The sequence below is a fragment of the Somniosus microcephalus genome, chromosome 5, assembly GCF_052327205.1.
Source record: "Somniosus microcephalus isolate GS21.2 chromosome 5, FLI_Smic_1.0, whole genome shotgun sequence".
NCBI classification, from domain to species: domain Eukaryota; kingdom Metazoa; phylum Chordata; class Chondrichthyes; order Squaliformes; family Somniosidae; genus Somniosus; species Somniosus microcephalus.
The window spans coordinates 136730510-136751209 of record NC_140991.1 but is presented as its reverse complement, the minus strand read 5'-3'; the positions used below and the strand labels follow the sequence as shown (position 1 = coordinate 136751209).

The window sequence follows — 20700 nt, the reverse complement described above, 5'->3', positions numbered from 1 at the left end:
TGATTTAATTATTTCTTCCTAATTTACTCACTGCTTCTATGGTTGGTGCTACATACACTGACATGCCTAAGTATAGATAATTGCTTAGCTTTCACACGAAATGGCTGTGTTCTAAGAGTCTGCAGACTGGAAATTGCTGCTGTTACATTAATCAGGGAGTAATTGGCTTACTAAAAGTTTCTGGATGAATTTACTTCTGCTCATTAACCCCTGCTATTGTTAGTTTCAGTACAACAACAACTTGCATTTATATAGCGCCTTTAACGTAGTAAAACATCCCAAGGCACTCATCGGAGTAATAGGACTAAATCATGCTCTAGGATATTTACAAAGCAGACTGACCACTGGAGCCAGAAGTCATAACAAGGATTAGCATTTGCAGATGCAGAACTGCATTAAGGAGGTATTTAAACCTCTGCACTTGTGCAAGAGAGAGCAGGTTAACTCAGAGAAATTGCAAGAAAATGTAGGCAGTCAGGGTTTTTGAGAGCCCGTTTAATGTGCTGGAATTGAAAGCACTGATACAAGACATAAGGGACAGAAGTGTAGTTTAATATTAGCTGAAGGGCACTGTCCCCAAAAGTGTCTCATGCAACAGACAAATAACAGTTAATACCGTCTCTAAAACCCAGTGGACCTGGAGCATTGTGTGCAAAAACAAGGCTGATCTCAATAAACTGTTAAGATAAGACAAAAGTACAATTTTTATGGCAAGTACCAGCTCCAAGTCAACATGCAACAAAGTGTTCCCTCATAAACTGCAAGTCATTTTGTCCTGAACCATCATAATCATTAATAGAACATTATTCTATGCAGTACTACCACAAGAGAATGCTTGCTATGCATAGACATACAGCAGCATGGGAGAAATACAGTGAGCAACTGCATATATCAAAGTAATCCAAAAATCTTATAGTCTGCACAAAAAATCCTTGTGAGCCAACCTAGCTGTATGATGCATGCTCATTTAATGTCAGAGAGGTTACAGAGATAAGATGGGACGAGACTTGGAGGGATGAGAATGTTAAACTTGAGGCATTGGGAGACCAGGCACTAATGCAGGTCAGCAAGAACAGGGGTGATGAACGAGCAGGACATTTTGTGAGATAGGATACTGTAGTGTATGTGCTTTAAGTCAGAACTACTTTTTACAGCCCCTGTATACTGTAGTACCGGCAGTGACCACACCGGTATATAAGCTGCGCGCATGCCTCTGTACCCCAGTCTAGAGATCACCCTCCTCCAGTAAAGACCTGTTATTTGTTTATGTACAGCATCCGTGTAATTATTTATCCACTGAACCACGGATCTAACAGTGGTGACGAGTGTTGATGCGAATCTACCTGCAACATAAAAAATAAATAAATAAATAAATAAATAGTCGAGTCCAGGAACACGGGCGTCGACCGCGAGCAACCGCCCAGCAGTCAGGCAGAGATCCAACTTCGCTGGGGAGGCTGTGGAGAGCCGGGCTTGGTTCCCCAGCCACAACGAACAGTAAGAGACCGACGACAGGTCCAGAGCAGACCCTTCCCGAGCAGCGGTGGCTGGAGCCGACCGACGGCAGAGAGAGAGAGCCGGGCAGTGTCGACGGGGTAAGAAAGAGGGTGAAGAGAGCAGGGCGCAGCCAGGGGTTGATCACCGAGCGGCGTCGAGGAAAAATACTGCAAACCGGAGAGAGAGAGGGTAAGAAACAGCCGGGTTCTAGACTGAGCGGCGTCGACAAATATCAAGAGAAGAACGCGCAGAGCACAGCCAGGGATCACGGGCTGATCAGGGTCCGCGGGGCGAAGCAAGGGGAGACGCCATTGAGCCGCGGAGAAGCAGGGAGAGCGCGGGAGGCGCCATTGAGCCGCGGAGAAGCAGGGAGAGCGCGGGAGGCGCCATTGAGCCGCGGAGAAGAAGGAAGAGCGCGGGAGACGCCATTTTGAGAAGCCGCAGCGGAGAAGACGGGCGAGCACGGGAAGGAAGGAAAGCGCGGGAGACGCCATTTTGTGCCAGCGGAGAAGAAGGGGAAGCGCGGGAGGCGCCATTGGGGATAGTTAACGCACAACCAAGGATGCCGAAGAGTGGCAGTATCTCTACGTTCGACAATGAAGTCGAAGATTGGGCGACATATGTGGAACGTATTGAGGTGTACTGCAGGGTGAATGAAGTGCCAGATGCTAATAAAGCACTGGTTCTGTTAAATTCCATGGGTGCAAAAACTTATGGGTTACTGCGAAATCTAATAACCCCAGAGAAGCCGGTAAACAAGAATTTTGAAAGCATAGTAGAAATCCTACAGGACCACTTAAACCCCACACCGCTGCTGATAGCAAAACGATTTAAGTTCCATAAAAGGAACCAACACAAAGACGAAAGCAATGCTGAGTACCTAACGGAACTGCGCAAGCTATCGAAATACTGCCAGTTTGGAGCGGGACTAGCAGACATGTTAAGGGACAAGTTTGTGTGTGGGCTACAAAGTGAAGGAACCCAGAAACGGCTTCTATCAGAAAAGGACCTTATGCTGGACAAAGCTTTCAATACGGCAGTATCACACGAAGCAGCCGCAAGGGGCGCTGCAGAAATACAACGGAGACCGCAAGAATACGGCACCAACGAAATGACCTATGGAACAGGGAAGTGCTATCGCTGCGGCAGAAAAACACATGACCAGAAAGATTGCTGGTTCAAGGACCAAGTGTGCAGACAGTGTGGGAAAGCAGGACACATTGCAAGAGTCTGCAGGTCTGGGAAGAAAACCAACAGTAAGAAATCTCCACAGGAGAAGTACAAAAAGGTACACCAGGTGATGGACAGTGGTTCAGACGAACAGAAAAGTGACACAGACTCCGGAAGCAAGGAGCTGGGTTGTCTGAAACTACATAATGTAACCGAAATGGAGGATCACCAGACTATCTGGGTTACACTCAAGATAGACGGAGTCCAAGTGGAAATGGAATTGGACACAGGGTCAGCTCTAACAGTCATAAATCAAAGAGACTACAAGCGGCTATTTTCACACATACCCTTGAAAGCTACAGAGATTGTCTTGAAGACGTATACGGGGCAAAAAGTCTACCCCAAAGGAAAAATAAGGGTGAAAGTGATATATAAAGGCTAGGAAATACCTAAAATGGATATATATGTATTGCCAAATGGAGGACCACCACTGCTAGGACGTGAATGGATCCGGCAGATACATTTAGATTGGCATTCCATACAGGCACTGAAGGTGGAGGCCAAAAAGGATGACGACGTCACACCTGGACGACTGTCAAAAATGCTAACTGACGCAAAAGAAGTGTTCCAGGAGGGACTAGGAACACTAAAAGGAATAACAGCAACAATTAAAATAGGGGATAATGCAAGCCCAAAGTTTCTGAAGGCCAGACCAGTGCCTTATGCGATCAGACCAGCAGTTGAAGCAGAGCTGGAAGGGTTGGAACGTTCAGGAGTACTGTCCAAAGTGGACTGGAGCGAGTGGGCTACGCCCATCGTTCCTGTAATGAAGAGGTCGTTGAGTAATACGCCTGGGGAACCAAAGAAGGTCCGCATCTGTGGGGATTTTAAGGTGACAGTGAACCCAGTCCTTCACACGGTGCAATATCCGCTTCCACGAATTGAGGATATTTTCGCCTCGCTATCTGGTGGTAAACGCTTCACCAAAATTGATCTAGCCCAGGCGTACTTGCAAATGGAGGTAGAAGAAGCTTCGAAACATTACCTTACGATGAACACCCATAAAGGTCTCTATCAATACAACCGGCTGGTGTTTGGAGTAGCCTCGGCTCCGGCTATCTGGCAAAGGGCGATGGATCAGGTCCTGCAAGGGATTCCAGGGACCCAGTGTTATTTGGACGACATCTTGGTCACGGGCGAAAATGACGGTGATCACCTCGCTAACTTGGAGAAGGTGCTCGCCAGATTAAAGGAATATCGGCTACGAGCTAATCGCCACAAGTGCGAGTTTTTCCAGAAACAGATCTCGTATTGCGGCCACGTCATCGATGAAGAGGGGTTACATAAGTCCCCTGACAAGATTGAGGCAGTAGTCAAGGCTCCAGCACCGGAAAATGTGTCACAACTGAGGTTGTTCCTCGGGCTGGTAAACTATTACCACAAGTTCTTACCAAATTTGTCTACGGTATTACACCCGCTGAACACCCTACTGCAAACAGTGGTACCATGGAAGTGGGATGACAAACGTAGACGAGCGTTCCAGAAGTGTAAAGAATTGATCACATTAAAAGAGGTGTTGGCCCATTTCAACCCTGCACTACCAATTCGTTTGGCATGTGATGCATCACCCTACGGCATTGGAGCGGTGCTGTCGCACAAATTCCCAGACGGGTTGGAGAGGCCAGTAGCCTTTGCGTCTCGGTCACTAACCTCAGCCGAGCGCAACTACGCCCAGATTGACAGGGAGGCCCTCAGCCAATATGGGGAGTAAAAAAATTCAACCATTATCTGCATGGGCAGAAGTTCACCTTGCTGACTGACCACCAACCACTTGTCTCCATCTTTAATCCTAAGAAGGGCGTGCCAGTAATGACTGCACAGCGGTTACAAAGATGGTCCCTGTTTCTAGGGGCGACTCAATATGAAATAGAATATAAAGGCACGAAACAGCATGGGAACGCTGATGGGCTATCATGCCTGCCACTGCCTACGGTGGAGGAAGCACCAGCAGTGGACCCTATCGAGATATTTTATTCATCGATAATTGAACGATTGCCAGTAACAAACGCGGATATAGAGAAGGAGACCCGCAATGATCCGACGCTGTCACGGGTATATGAATTGACGGTGAGGGGATGGCCAACACATGGCGACTCACTGTTGCCAGCATTCTCATCCAGAAGAGAACAGCTGTCAGTATGCCAGTGGACAGTGATGTGTGGATCCAGAGTGGTGATTCCACCCAACTTAAGGGAGAGAGTGCTAAAGGAGCTACATGAAGGTCATCTGGGGGGAGTGAAAATGAAAAGCCTTGCTCGGGCTTATGTGTGGTGGCCAGGAATCGATCAACAAATTGAAGACCTAACTAAGAGCTGCTTAGGGTGCCAGAAGGTCCAAAATGCACCACCACATGCCCCTCTACACCCATGGGAGTGGCTCTCCTCTCCATGGCAACGGGTGCACATTGATTTTGCTGGTCCATTCATGGACTCAATGTTCTTAATAGCAGTGGATGCTCATTCAAAGTGGCCTGAGGTGATAAAGATGTCTTCAACCACTACAGAGAAAATGATTGCAGTCCTACGGACCATATTTGCCAGAAGCGGTTTGCCAGAGCAGATCTGCTCTGATAATGGACCACAGTTTGTGTCCGACGAGTTCCAAAAATTCATGAAAAGGAATGGGGTAAGGCATTACACATCCGCCCCGTATCATCCAGCCACCAATGGATTGGCTGAGAGGTTCGTACAAACCTTTAAGAAGGCGATAAAGGCCATGTGCGACGAGGAAATTCCACTACAGCATAAGATGGACAATTTCTTATTAGCCTACCGAAACGCGACACATGCAGTTACCAACCACACCCCGGCCATGATGTTCTTTAACCGAAGGTTGAGATCTCGTCTGGACTTGCTCAGACCAAATGTGCGAAGAAATGTTGAGGACAAACAATTCCAGCACATCAACGAGAAGCCGACAAGGAGCTTCAATGTAGGGCAACCAGTCTTGGCCCGTGATTATCGAACAGAGAAGTGGCAACCCGGAACGATATGTACAAGGCAGGGGCCATTAATGTACACAGTGGATGTCGGGGAGAACATTGTGAGACGCCACGTCGATCAGATCTTAGCGTCACAGGAAGGCATCAACCCCATGTCTCGAGTACCTGGGGATGAACCCGACATACCGGTAGCATCTACTTCAGACCCAGTAGCAGTGGAACCCGATGAACTACCCGATGAAAAGGGATCAGAATCGCCTCTGCACCAAGAACAAGAACCTCTGGAAAGGCGCTATCCCGAAAGGGTCAGGAAGCCGCCCCAAAGACTGAATCTATAAATGGACTTTTGTTATTGAATGTACATGTAAAAATGTAATTGTTATTTGAATATTAAGGGGGTATTATTAATCTAAAAAGGGAGGAATTGTAGTGTATGTGCTTTAAGTCAGAACTACTTTTTACAGCCCCTGTATACTGTAGTACCGGCAGTGACCACACCGGTATATAAGCTGTGCGCATGCCTCTGTACCCCAGTCTAGAGATCACCCTCCTCCAGTAAAGACCTGTTATTTGTTTATGTACAGCATCCGTGTAATTATTTATCCACTGAACCACGGATCTAACAGATACGGGCAGCATAGTTTTGTATGAGTGAAAGTTTTCAGAGGATGGGCCAGGGAATCATTGGAATAGTTGAGTTTGGAGGTGACAAAAACATAGATGAGGATTTCAGTGGGAGAGGGATTAAGACAGAAGCGGAGGCGGCCGGTATTATGGAAATGAAAGTAGGTGGTCTTTGCGATAGAGAGGATATGAAGTTGGAAGCTCAGCTTGGAGTTGAACAGGAGGTCAAGGTTTCAAACACTGGTGTTGCCTGAGACAATGGTTGTCGAGGGGGATGGAGTCGGGGTGGCGTGGGTACAGAGTTTGTGGAGGGGCTAAAGACAATGGCTTCAGTCTGCCCAATGTTTAACTGGAGGAAATTGTGACTTATTGAAGACTAGATGTTGAGCAAGTAGTCTGACAGCATAGAGGTAGTGCAAGGGTTGACAAAGGAGATGGAGGGGTTAAGCTGAGTGTCATCAGTGTATGAGAGCTGCTTGAAAAACGGCCTTGACCTTCATGATACAATGCTGATGGTCACATACTGTACATTCATGGAGCATAACTTCTTTCAGTTCATGTGAGCTATTGCATTTCGGATAAGGGCCTGGATGACTACCTGAATGCTTGTAATCTTTTAAAGCCAACAGCCCAGTTGAATTAAGCAGCCCTGTCATGCTGCTGTTACTGATAGTGGGAAAGGAGATGAACATTTTGTCGCTTGTGAATAAAGCATTATTTGATGCAGCTATGGATAGCAGATTGGCTAATATTGCAGATGTTCCCTGCTCAGGTCTAGAAGGAGCTGAAGACATAAATATTGAAGGCTCCAGTCATCTTGACAGCCACTGGCAGGTGCCACTCCTATGTGTGAGGTTGTCTGAAGGTCTTCCTGATGCAAATGGCACAGCTCTATAAATGCCTCCCTGCTAAACCTCAGCCTCTGGAGTCATTGTTCTTCATTCATTGTCAGGTTCTGTACCTAGGCCTGCAAATGCAATGAGTGTGTAGCGATAATTCTAAACAGCAAAACTCAGGCACCCTGACATCTCTGCTCCTGTTTATCCCCTTTCATTAAAACTAGTGCCAGGGTAGCACTCCAACAAGCGAGAGTCTAATCATTGCTCCTTGACATTCAACGGCATTACCATCACCGAATCCCCCACCATCAACATCCTGGGGGTCACCATTGACCAGAAACTTAACTGGACCAGCCACATAAATACTGTGGCTACAAGAGCAGGTCAGAGGCTGGGTATTCTGCGGCGAGTGTCTCACCTGCTGACTCCCCAAAGCCTTTCCACCATCTACAAGGCACAAGTAAGGAGTGTGATGAAATATTCTCCACTTGCCTGAATGAGTGCAGCTCCAACAACACTCAAGAAGCTCGACACCATCCAGGAAAAAGCAGTCCGCCTGATTGGCACCCCATCCACCACCTTAAACATTCACTCCTTGCACCACCGGCGCACCGTGGCTGCAGTGTGTACCATCTACAAGATGCACTGCAGCAACTCACCAAGGCTTCTTCGGCAGCACCTCCCAAATCCGCGACCTCTACCACCTAGAAGGACAAGGGCAGCAGGCGCATGGGAACACCATCGCCTGCAAGTTCCCCTGCAAGTCACACACCATCCTGACATGGAAATATATCGTTGTTCCTTCATCGTCGCTGGGTCAAAATCCTGGAACTCCCTCCCTAACAGCACTGTGTGAGTACCTTCACCACAAGGACACTCATGGTTCAAGAAGGTGGCTCACCACCACCTGCTCAAGGGCAATTAGGGATGGGCAATAAATGCTGGCCTTGCCAGCGATGCCCACATCCCAGGAACGAATAAAAAAATGCAATCCCCATTGCAATGAACTTTCTATCAGCTGAATCTCAATGGAACAGCAATTCCCTTCAGAATCCTGACAGGCAAGAACCTCATACAGCTGCAATACCTAGTTCATACGTGTGATGCATGAAAACTGAAATTTGCTGTAATTCTCCCTCAATGATAATTACGTGTGGAAACAAGCCTAATGCTGTCTTAAGTACAGAAGTACACAACACCATCATTTAAGATTTACACCAGCAGTAATTTCTGAGTACTCATCTAACATAACTGCAGTTGCTTCACCATACCAATTCACCTTGCTATAGAAAACACAGTTAACAGTCCCATACTAACATTGATACTTGGGAGTACTATTTACAAACTTTCACTAGCAAAGGTGTTATGGATTACTGGTACCATCTTATATTGATAGTGGTTTTGTGTACAGTTTAAAGTCTGATATCAGAGTAATTGAACTGTGCAGGAACACTGAGAATGTGTATTTATTGAGGTCTTTGTCACCTCCAGGCTTGAATAGTCTCTGTTATCAATCACTGTTAGTTTGGCTAGATTGGTAGCACTCTTGCCTCTAAATCAGAAGGTTGTGGGTTCAAGCCTTTACTCCAAGACTTGAGCACAAAATCTAGGCTGACACTTCAGCTGGCATAGTACTGAAGCAGTGTTGTATTGTTGGAAGTGTTGCCTTTTGGATGTGATGTTAAACTAAGGTACTATAGAGGTGGATATTAAGGATCGTATCGTATTATTGGAAGAAGAGTAGGAAGTTTTCCTGGCTAACATGCTTCCCTCAACCAACATCAAAAAACAGATCAACTGATTATTTATCTTGTTTGCTGTTTGGGGACTTTGTTATGTGTAAATTGAATGCTGCCTTTATATACAAAACAGTGACTACAACTCAAAAAGGAATTCATTGGATGTGGAGTACTTTGAGACATCCCGCCAGCATGATAATTGTAATATAAAAACTATTTGAGGTAGAAATTGGACCTCTTTGCATAAATGGCTGCAATGAGGGCTAATTTCAGTGACTGACATCCTACACCCAAAGGACACCGAAAAGATTCTTAAGACAACTCTGGTGCTGCCTAAAACAGGTGTTTAGCCCCTTACATATGTGCGCGGCATCCATTTCAGGCCCCAAAACAGGCCTAAAGCAATTTCACCCATCCCCCCACTTCACATCCTAGTAAAATATTTAGCTTACTAGTCTCCCTAGTTTCATGCTTCATTAACTGTAACTTATCCAAAAAACTCCACCACTCAAATTCAATCCCAAACTACATACCATCCCATCACCCTGATCTGTCCGACCTTCCCTGGCTACCAGCCCCAATGTATCAAATAAAAAATGATTTATTCTCATCCATCAGTCCCCTCCACAACCCAGTCGCTCCCTATATCTGTGACCTCCTCCAACCCTACAATCCAGCTCCTGTCTTCCAACTCCAGTTTCCTTTACATCATTCCCCTTGCTTCACCTTTGGTTCTATATCAGGTCAACACTCTGAAATTCTATCCCTAAATCTCTCCACCATTTTTACTCCTCTGCCACCTTCAAAATCATTCTCAAAACTACCTCGTTGACTGTGCCTTCAGTCATTTCCCCTAATATTTCTCCCATCACTGTCCGGTGGTAATCTCTGTAAAGTGCTTTGGAACATTTTATTTCATTAAAGGTGCTATAACAATGAAAGTTATTGTTACGCTAACAAAATTATACTTGGCTAATCACAACCTGTGGACCAAAGCTTTTCTAGGGGGAATAATAATATACTTGAAGCTTAGTGCCAAGAACTGTCACATTGTTTTGGAGCAGTTTTTCTGACGCTGGCCAATAGTATTCTGTTTGAGGCACGCGTACCTTCACTGTTCCAGAATGCAATTGTAGTTTATATCCACAAGAAGGGGGATCCTAGTGAGACCAAAAACTAACAAGGCATTTTGTAAATATCAGTAGCTCTTAAGACAGTTGTGTGGGTTGTCACACACTGGTTCTGCCCCAGCTGGAGTACTGTGTCCAATTCTGGGCACCACACTTTAGGAAGGATGTGAAGGCCTTAGAGAAGGTGCAGAAAAGATTTACGAGAATGATTCCAGGAATGAGGGACTTCAGTTACATTGATAGACTGGAGAAGCTGGGGTTGTTCTCCTTAGAGTAGAAAAGATTGAGAGGAGATTTGATAGAGGTGTTCAAAATCATGAGGGGTCTGGACAGAGTAGATAGAGAGAAACTGTTCCCATTGGCAGGAGGGTCAAGAACCAGAGGACACAGATTTAAGGTGATTGGCAAAAGAACCAAAGGCGACATGAGGAAAAAACTTTTTTACGCAGCGAGTGGTTAAGATCTGGAGTGCACTGCCTGAAAGGTTGGTGGAGGCAGACTCAATCTTATCTTTCAAAAGGGAGTTGGATAAGTATCTGAAAGAAAAAAATTTGCAGGGCTACGGAGCAAGGGCAGGGGAGTGAGACTAGCTGAGAGTCGGCACAGGCTCGATGGGCCGAATGGTCTTCTTCTGTGCTGTAACCATTCTATGATTCTATATTTGATGCATTGGAGGCCCGTGGTGTAACAAAACAACCAAGCTAGATTTCTTTCTTGTGAAGAATGCATCGAGCAGATTGGTTCTTTTTAAGAGATCGTGGAATGCCATTACATTTTATGAGGACTTGTGCTTCTCATCGTACTGCTTGGGAAGTGTTCCACCTAGCGAGGGCTCAAAGCGACACATGTCAGTTGTCTAATGACCAACTATTGACTATGTCTTGTGGCGAGGTAAGCAGACTCACTTTGGGGTCTAGTTGGATTCACAATAAAATGTCTGGTGATAGAGATTGGAATTAAGTCGATTCTCTGCGGTAGACTGGGTAATCCTGAGTTAGGTAAATTTGCAATAATCCAGAGTCATAAAATTTGAGAGTGCATTGCCACACAGCCCAGCAAAGGACATACACCTTAACCAAGAAATGGTGATTCCAGTAGTTGGAGGTGATGAGCTTCAGCGACCATTTGCCTTACTGTAACCACCAAGGTAGTCACCAAATCCTGAAAATATGAACGCTAATGATGGCTGGCAAGCAAGTTTGGCTCATGTCACTGAGGGCTTGGAATCTTGCCACTCAATTCCAAATAGTCCTGCAAACCGATTTCTTAATGGTTAGGGTAGTCCTAGCTTACCAGTGTTCTGTGCAGTTTTTTTTAGGTTAACTCCAACAGTATCTCGAAACATTTTTGAGGGTCCCTAAATCGTGATTTCTGCAAATCTTCATCTAAGTTCTTCAGGATAAAGTAAGTGAGGTCTGTCTTTATGGAATAGTGTTTGCACTCCACATCAGTGAAATTGAAACAGCACTTGTGTGAAATTCTCAGTAGTTTGGTTTGGAGTTACTTAAGCATGGTGATGGGTTTCTGAGCGTATCAGGCACTTGGTTCAACAAAGCAAAGAAAAATGCTGAATAGAAACACAAAAGCTCCATGGACCTCAGAAGGGGAAACAGTGATGCAGTACAATGTTACTTCGTCAATGAAAGATCAGGACTTAACCTGTATTGCACGGACAGGAAAATACTGTGTCAGCACTGTTCAAGACAATGGGCAGGCTAATCAACTGTATAAACGCAAAGTATTCAGTGTACCTACTATAAAATGCAATTTTTGCTCATAACTTAGATTGACTGGGCAACTGCCAACCAAGAAAGTTACGGTAGCATGGTGGTTATGTTACCCTACTCGTAATCCAGAGGCCTGGACTAATGATGCGAAGACATGGGCCCGGATTTTATGGGGCCTATGACAGCGTATGCTGTACCGTTGTAAGTACCCCGCAAGTTCCGGGTGTCTGCATGCGATGCACATGCGCGAAAACCCGGAACTTGCGATCTGTCAAGTTTCTCCTTGACAGATTGTAAACATCCGCTGGAAATTGATATTCGCTGATGCAGAGTGGGGCTATTTGCCCAACTACTTCCCAGCGAATGCCCACCAAATGCTTATGCCTGGTAAAAGCAGGCGTAAGGCCTTCTTTTACCAGCGTAAGGTTTAAATAAATGTTAAAATAATTTTCTTTTAATAATTTAAACATTCACTTACATTTAAAATTAGTTTAGATCAATTTTGTCCCAGTTAAAAATGTTTAAAATTTATTTTTCAAAGTTTTTTTTTTAATTTTAAATGTTTAATTAAATGGTATTTTAATTAATTTTGAACCTGTGATTATTAATTTTTATTTCAGTGTTGTGAAATGTATTTTTTAGGTGATTTCTATTACAGAGTGACTGCTGCCAACGAACCGGAAGCTGATGCCAACGAACCGGAAGCTATGCAGAAGCGTTCTGCACCTTAATTTAGAGTCAACATGGATTTACAAAAGGTAAATCGTGCTTGACTAATCTATTGGAATTTTTTGAGGATGTAACTGGTAGAATAGATAAGGGAGAACCAGCGGATGTGGTGTATTTGGACTTTCAGAAGGCTTTCAATAAGGTCCCGCATAAGAGATTAGCGTGTAAAATTAAAGCACATGGGATTGGGGGCAAGGTACTGACTTGGATAGAGAACTGGCTGGCAGACAGGAAGCAAAGAGTTGGAATAAATGGGTCTTTTTCCGAGTGGCAGGCAGTGACTAGTGGGGTACCGCAGGGATCGGTGCTAGGACCCCAGCTATTCACAATATATATTAATGATCTAGTCGAGGGAACTAGATGTAATATCTCCAAGTTTGCAGACGGCACAAAGCTGGGTGAGCATGTGTGCTGTGAGGAGGATGCCGAGAAACTCCAGGATGATTTAGACAGGTTGGGTGATTGGGCAGATGTATGGCAGATGCAGTATAATGTGGATAAATGCGAGGTTATCCACTTTGGTGACAAAAACAGGAAGGCAGATTATTATTTGAATGGCAATAGATTGGGAGAAGGGGAAGTGCAACGAGACCTGGGTGTCCATGGCACCAGTCGCTGAAGGTAAGCATGCAGGTGCAGCAGGCGGTTAAGAAGGCAAATGGTATGTTGGCCTTCGTAGCGAGAGGATTCGAGTACAGGAACAAGGATGTCTTGCTGCAGTTGTACAGGGCCTTGGTGAGACCACACCTTGAGTATTGTGTGCAGTTTTGGTCGCCTTATCTGAGGAAGGATGTTCTTGTAATAGAGGGAGTGCAGCGAAGATTCACCAGACTGATACCTGAGATGGCAGGAATGACGTATGAGGAGAGATTGGGTCGATTGGGCTTATACTCGCTGGAGTTTAGAAGAATGAGAGGGGATCTCATTGAAACTTATAAAATTCTAACAGGACTAGACAGGCTAGATGCATAAAGGATGTTCCCGATGGCGGTGGAGTCCAGAACCAGGGGTCACAGTCTAAAGATAAGGGGTAAGCCATTTAGGACAAAGATGAGGAGGAATTTCTTCACCCAGAGAGTGGTTAACCTGTGGAATTCTCTACCACAGAAGGCAGTTGAGGCCAATTTATTAAATATATTCAAGAAGGAGTTAGTTATATTTCTTAAGGCTAAAGGGATCAAGGGATATGGGGAGAAGGCAGGGACAGGGTACTGAATTTGGATGATCAACCATGATCTCATTGCATGACGGAGTAGGCTCGAGGGGCCGAATGGCCTACTCGTGCTCCTATCTTCTATGTTTCTATATTTCTATGAGTTCAAATCCCACCATGGCAGCTGGGGAATTTAAATTCAATTAAATAAATCTGGAATAAAGAAAACTAGTATCAATAATGGTGACCATGAAACTACCAGATTGTCGTAAAAACCCATCTAGTTCACTAATGTCCTTTAGGGAAGGAAATATGCCACCCTTGCCCGGTCTGGCCTATATGTGACTCCAGACTCACAGCAATGTGGTTGATTCTTAACTGCCCTCTGAAATGGCCTAGCAAGCCAGTTATTCAAGAAGGTGGCTCACCTTCCCGAGGGCAATTATGGATGGGCAATTAAAACTGGCCTTGCCAGTGACCCCCACATCCCGTGAATGATTTTAAAAAAGGTTACAAGTGGAAATAACAACATATTGGGCAGGAAACCTTTGAGTACCTGGTTGGAATGTCCACTTTATTTTATTGAGTTTACGATTTAAAAGAAAATGTCTCCCCTCCTGTCTTGAAGCCATTGCCTCGTGCCAGCATGCTGTCCACAGCGCTCCAGCTGCCCTTCAGTACCTCACCCAATGTCCCATTCTTCATATTTGAGTCGAGACAATGAGTATCAGCAAGCCATTTGACTGTGGCGTGCATCATAGCCAAGTCTGATCCTGCTCTGACCCAACGTACACTTTTCAGCAAGAATCATTGAACTCTGGTTGATTTGGTTTTTCTCCTAATTGACCCCAAGGTACTAAGGTTAATTGCAATGCCCAACCACCACTCCAGGTGAGATCAGCTAAGGGAACACAGACACAGGCTTCTTCTTGGCCTGTATACCTCAGTATCACACCTGGCAATACATTTATCCACTAAACCATCAAAGCATCTCTCAAAGTAAAAATGTTTAAAGTTTTTTTAAAGTAGAGGAAACCCATTGCAAAACTTTAGCTAATGTTGCTAAGTAAGTGAGACAATAACAACTATGGAAATATGGAACATTATTTTCATTGTTTCCAGGTCTCAAGTGGGTGACAAAGTTCAGAACAAACCCCACAAAACAAATTTTGATTTTAGTTGATAGCAACCTACCTTTTCGAGGAAAGTATCTTCTCAGAAGAAAGTAAAGAAGCATACAGACAATCAGAGACAATGATAGTCCAACAATGATTGACAATGAGTGAAGAGAACTTCCTCTTTGTTCCTGTCTTTCTCGACCTATTGAGGGAAGTTGGATCATACAATCAGAAGACATTCAGCGAAATGAACTATTGCTAATGCAGTGCACAGTAATTACAAACAGGGTTCAGTGGAAATGAATAACTATATTGGTGCAACTGACTGGGAAGGATGGTAGAGAGTGAGGCAGAGAGAACATTTTTTCCATCCAAGCTGGATTTATATCAGTAAAGCAGTTATTTGCTTTAGAGATGTGACAAATGTTAGATGTGAATTCAGAAATGGCTGAGTACTGCTGTTTTCTGGCCCTGCTAAGATTTATTTTCCTTCTTTTGTTAATCTTAGTGAAAAAGTAGGTGCATGTATAAGGTCATATTCCCCAATTTACATTCATCTACTTTTTTTTGCTAAAACTAACTTATGGAGGAAAGCATAACCCAATAGGCTGAAATTTCTCTTTTACTAACAAATAGGAGGGTGCCTTTTTCTATATAATTAACGATCTTTCCATAAAACCGCATTTGCAAAAATTGCATGTTCCCACAATCTCATTAGCGAATCAGTAAATTGCAAAGAAATCCCGATGTGCTCCCATTTTCTTTGAAAGGGGAATTTCCCCCATGTATTTATCCACAACTCCAGTCTTTTTAATAAACTCTCCTAATACATTAATAAAGAAGAGTATTTTTACATAGCTGTATGAGTTTGGAGATTTAGCAGGTAGAGCTGGATTACATCCATCAATTTCAACATGGGTGCTATGGGCTGAATGGCCTTCTTTGGTGGTTCTATAATTCTTTGCAATGAATTAGTTAACAAAACAGTTGAAGCTGTGATACCTGTACTTCAGCTATGTGTATGATGTGACAGAACGGAAAATGTTCTATTTAATGAGCAAGTGTTATGATTATTGCACAGTCCTGATTCTAATTGTCTTCAGCCAAATAGTCAATTGATGGATCCCAACTTTCCCTGGCTGAAAACTATATTGTCATTGAGCCAATCGGTTACTGGACTGGCCCAGGATTCACTGCGAAAGTCAATATCTACCCAAATATAAAGTTTGACAATTAGCAAATCTACTAACATTCTTTGCTTTCGAGCTTTACACCAAATAGTAATGTTGCTAAAAATTAGGGAGCTGAAACTGATGGGGCCATTTATCCTGCAGTACCACTGGTGGGACAGTGGTGTAGGGGCAGGTGAAATGAAGGGCTCATTCCACCCAAACCAGAAATTTCATCAAAATGAAAACAAAATGCAAATCTAGTGTAAACAGGTGTCGCCCTAAACTCTGTCCCTCAAAATTGAGACGTGTTGCATTTAGTCCCATCTGATCAACAATAATGTGGATTTTTAATGCCTGTATCAATAAATAAACTACACTGAGCAAATCTCTACTGTATGCTAACCATTTTTATTTGTAAATGTTCCAAGACAGTTTTTATGAGTTGTGGGTAAACAATTAAGATTCACGGCAGTCACTGTTTGCACATTATCTTCCTCTGGATTCATTAACATTGTAACATTTAATACAGCAGAGAGAGAGTTTTAACTTCAATCTCAGGTGTTTAGGTACAATAAGATGACATACAGACTTTGTCAGACAAGTGCTTATTCCATTACCATGTCAAGTGATACTAATTTGAAAACCCAGAAGCTTTTGGACAATAACAATTAGATCTATTTTTATTTTCATTTACCTAACAGTCACAATGATCATTTTGTACAGAACTCTTTGGTTCAGTTTTAAGCTGTGTGGCTGCAGCATTATTCAGTAAAGCAGATATCACCATGGTGATCCTGTCCACACTGATTACAGTGAAACATTACCAACAAAGAGCACCTGCTGTCTCTATTTACTTTTACAAGACACCTGTCCTGCAACGTGAAACCTTAATGAAAGCATCATGTAAAAGTGTGAAAATAGCAGCCCATTCATCGCTGGCAGTCAGTTTATATATTACAACTTTGTTGAATACTGGAACAATAATGAGAACCCTTTAATATTGTTTCTTACAATTGTTTCACTTAGACAAATTTTCAGTTGAGGACTTTGATCAAACTGAAATAATAACCAGCCAAGTCCAGTGAATCCGCTAAAAGAATTCAAAATAAGGTCATTTTCATTGTCATACGCAGTAGATGCACAATATCGAATGCTCCTCGGTTACCAGGAAATGAACCATATCCCAATGTTCCTTATTTTGTATTTTTCCTACGATATATATAAGAAGCTCCTCCAATGGCTGAATGAGTTTGCACAATGAGTGACTGAGATATAAAGATAAGGAAGATCTCTGGTGTAAGCCCTCGTCTTAGCCAGGGTGATGGTAGGGATGTTATAGTTGATCTTAGACCCTGGATGAAAGTGGAGAAAATCTCTCATCTGGGCACTATTCAATGGCCACTGTTGGAAGTTTTGGGGTGAGGACAGGTATGGCACAGCTGTGATGTAGTTGTTAACATCTTGGTATGAATCATGCACTATCATAACACTTCATTAAGTATGTTGCAATACAGAATATACAACTCCATCCCCATAGTGTCATGCTTAGACTGCAAGCACTCAATGTGCCTCCAGCCAGATTTTCTGCATTATGTTTGTTCAAGATTTCACATTTCCCTGCTGTTCCCCTGTATCATTTTATATCGTCCCTTTTGAAATATTTATCCAATTTCTTTTGAAATAATATTACAGTTTCTGCTTCAATTGCCACTTGTGATACAGCATCCCATATCCTAATGACCTGCATGAAAAAATTCTTCTAACTTCCTCCTTTGTTCTTCTGGCAACAATTATCTTTCTGATTGACAAACTAGCAGCAACAATCTTTCATTGTTTACCCTTTCAAAAGCTTTCATAATTTTTAAAGCCTCTCTCAATCTTGGTATCATTCTAGTGAATATTAAATGTACTCTATCCATAACTAATATTCTTCCTATTTTCTTCTTTTGAATGGTAGTAGCAAAGCAAATCAAATGTCAATATCTAAGTTGGATATCCAGGCCAAAGCTTCCAGTGTAACAGCGTGGATATCTTGTAGGCTGCCTGCGAATTTCCTCTCGGGGCAATGCTCAATGATGTGCTCCAGGGTCTGATTTGGAGCTCCAGTCACATGATAGGTGATGTAAGAAAACTACTAGGCACTTGGTCTAAGTATTAAACAAAGCTTTAATCAACTGTTTTTCAACATGGAGATCTAGTTGTGTCCTTCACTAGTTCCTGTTAAAGAATGTCCTGAGCAAGCTGGGCCCATGCCCGAGTATTTATACTCTCCCTGGACAGCGCCACCAGCAGGCCGCCCAGTATTATTTCATAAATCATTTCCACATGAATGACAAGATTCATGTCATTCTTCCCGCCTGAAAGATTGGAAGTCCGGCGGCTTCCTTCTACTGAATTAATCGGACTAAGAATAGACGCAGTCGTTTGGATCTCCATTGGAGGCTGGAAGGCACGTCTCCTCGGACCATGTTTTGGTCCCTGGGTCGCTTGGTTCGTACCGGCGGGCTGGCAGAGTTCGTGTCGCCTCGATCGGCCTGAGGGGGACTGGGAAGATCGTGGCTCATCCCTCGTATCCTTATCAACTGTCTTCTGAAGATTCATTTATACATCATTCACCACATTTCCTTTATCTGTACACTTTTGACTTCCTAAAAAAAACTTAGATTGGCGAAGCATAATCTGCCTTATAGAAACCCATGCTTACTGCCCCTGTGTAGCCTATGCCTGAGGGTTCACTGATTTTAACCTGCATTATGGATTAGTTTACCCATAATCCAAGGTGAGAAAGCTGGCCTTTAATTTTCTGGCTTATCCCTTTTCCCTTTTTTGAACAGAGATGTAATAGTTGCCATCCTTGAATCTTTTGGTACTATCCCTGCTAATAAAGAATTTTGGAAAGTTATGGTTATCACCTCTGCTATCTCCTCCTCAGCCTTCTTCAGTATTCTGGAATGAATACCATCTGGACCTGCTCAATTTTCTATTTTTGGTCACATTAATTTTTTTTACCAAGATGTCCATTTGAATATTTATCTCAAGTAGTAGCTCTTCTACACCCTCCTCCGTTACCTCTACAGTCCTACTTTCGCCATATTCTATAAATACTGAAAATACTTATGAAGGATCTCCACAATTTCCTTACTCTCAAGTACAAAATGGCCCCTTCATCCTCTTGGGATCCGTCCATTCTTTGATCGTCCTTTACTCCTATGTACTTAGAAAAACCTTACTATTTCTCTGTGTGGACTGCCAGTCTTTCATATGCCCTCTTAGCCTTCCTAGTCTCTTTTTGCTTCCCTTTTATAGCTTTTATATTCTGTATTATTCCCCCATATTTAAACGTGCCTCATTTTTTCCTCTAACTTCCCTATTTATCCACAGAACCCGACACACCCTCTTTATTCCTAGTCAGAATATATTTATTTTGTACTTTATCCATTTTGTGTTCAATTTTTTCCACTGCTGGCTCATCCACACTGCAGGGAAGATGTGATTGCACTAGAGAGGGTACAGAGGTGATTTACAAGGATGTTGTCAGGACTGGAGAATTCTAGCTATTCGGAAAGATTGGATAAGCTGGGGTTGTTTTCTTTGGAACAGAGGAGGATAAGGGGAGACTTAATTGAGATGTATAGGATTATGAGGGGCTTAGATAGAGTGGACAGGATGGACCTATTTCCCTTAGCAGTGAGGTCAATAACCAGAGGGCGTAGATTTAAAGTAAGTGGTCGCAGGATCAGAGGAGAGTTGAGGAGAATTTTTTTCATCCAGAGGGTGGTGGGGGTCTGGAACTCACTGCCTCAAAGGGTGGTAAAGGGCGAAACCCTCAACGCATTTAAAAAGTACTTGGATATGCACTTGAAGTGCCGTAACCTACAGGGCTACGGACCAAGAGCTGGAAAGTAGGATTAGGCTGAATAGCTCTTGTACGGCTGGCACAGACACAATGGGCCGAATGGCCTCCTTCTGTACCATAAATGTTTATGAGTCTATGATTGTTTGACCTGCAGATTTTTCCAATGAATTAACTGGGCTATGTAGCTTTTCAGCCCATGAAAATTATCTAAATATCCAATACACCTTTATCATTAACTCCTTCTTTGATTTGTCAATTTGCAGTATGAACCTAATTAGGTTATGGTCACGATTTTCCAAATGTTCTTCTACCTCCAGTTTGTTTACTTCTCCTGCTTCATTACATTTAAAGATACCAGGGTTTATGTTTGAGGTTAAAATCAAACTAAAATTGAAGAAGAAGGCACTTGGGCCCTACAGGTATGATAAAAAATAAGAGAGAATATAAGAAAACAAGGAAAGAGGTTAAAAGAGGGATAATGGAAGCAAGGAGGGTGTATGAGGCGAGAATACCAAAAAATATTTAAAAGAATAAAGTATTCTACAAATATGTCAGAAAAATGGGAATTGATAAATGTGAGTTAGTGGAGGATAAATGGAAAATGGTGTGGATACCCAACAAGTACTTATCTCCGGTATTTACAAAAGAGAAAGATATTGGATGGGAGGTAAATCCTAAACTGGTTAAGAGCGACATTCATTCATCTCCCTGCGTTTCTATTGATCCAGGAATGTCAGAGGATGGCTGCTAGGGAACAAGGGATAACCCATCCACACCTGGCTGCTGACACCCCTCCACGATCACACTATGCCTGAGCTAATAGGTACATAGGGCTAGATTTTCAGTATAGACAGTTTTGGGGCGCTAACCTTAGCGCCCGCCCGAAGTTAGCGCCCGCCCCAAAGTAGCGCCCCGTTGCCGGAAATTCAGTGGCTTCGCCCTAAG

General features: G+C 43.4%; 1 protein-coding gene across 1 annotated transcript in view; it reads right to left on the bottom strand.

Moving 5' to 3' along the window:
• The window catches only part of LOC147117349 (HEPACAM family member 2-like), a 230023-nt gene that overhangs the window by 79320 nt on the left and 130003 nt on the right, over positions 1-20700 (bottom strand). Inside the window, exon 5 of the mRNA XM_085988276.1 lies at positions 14804-14929. Coding sequence (XP_085844402.1) covers positions 14804-14929 — 126 coding nt within the window. The remainder of the gene's footprint in view (positions 1-14803; positions 14930-20700) is intronic.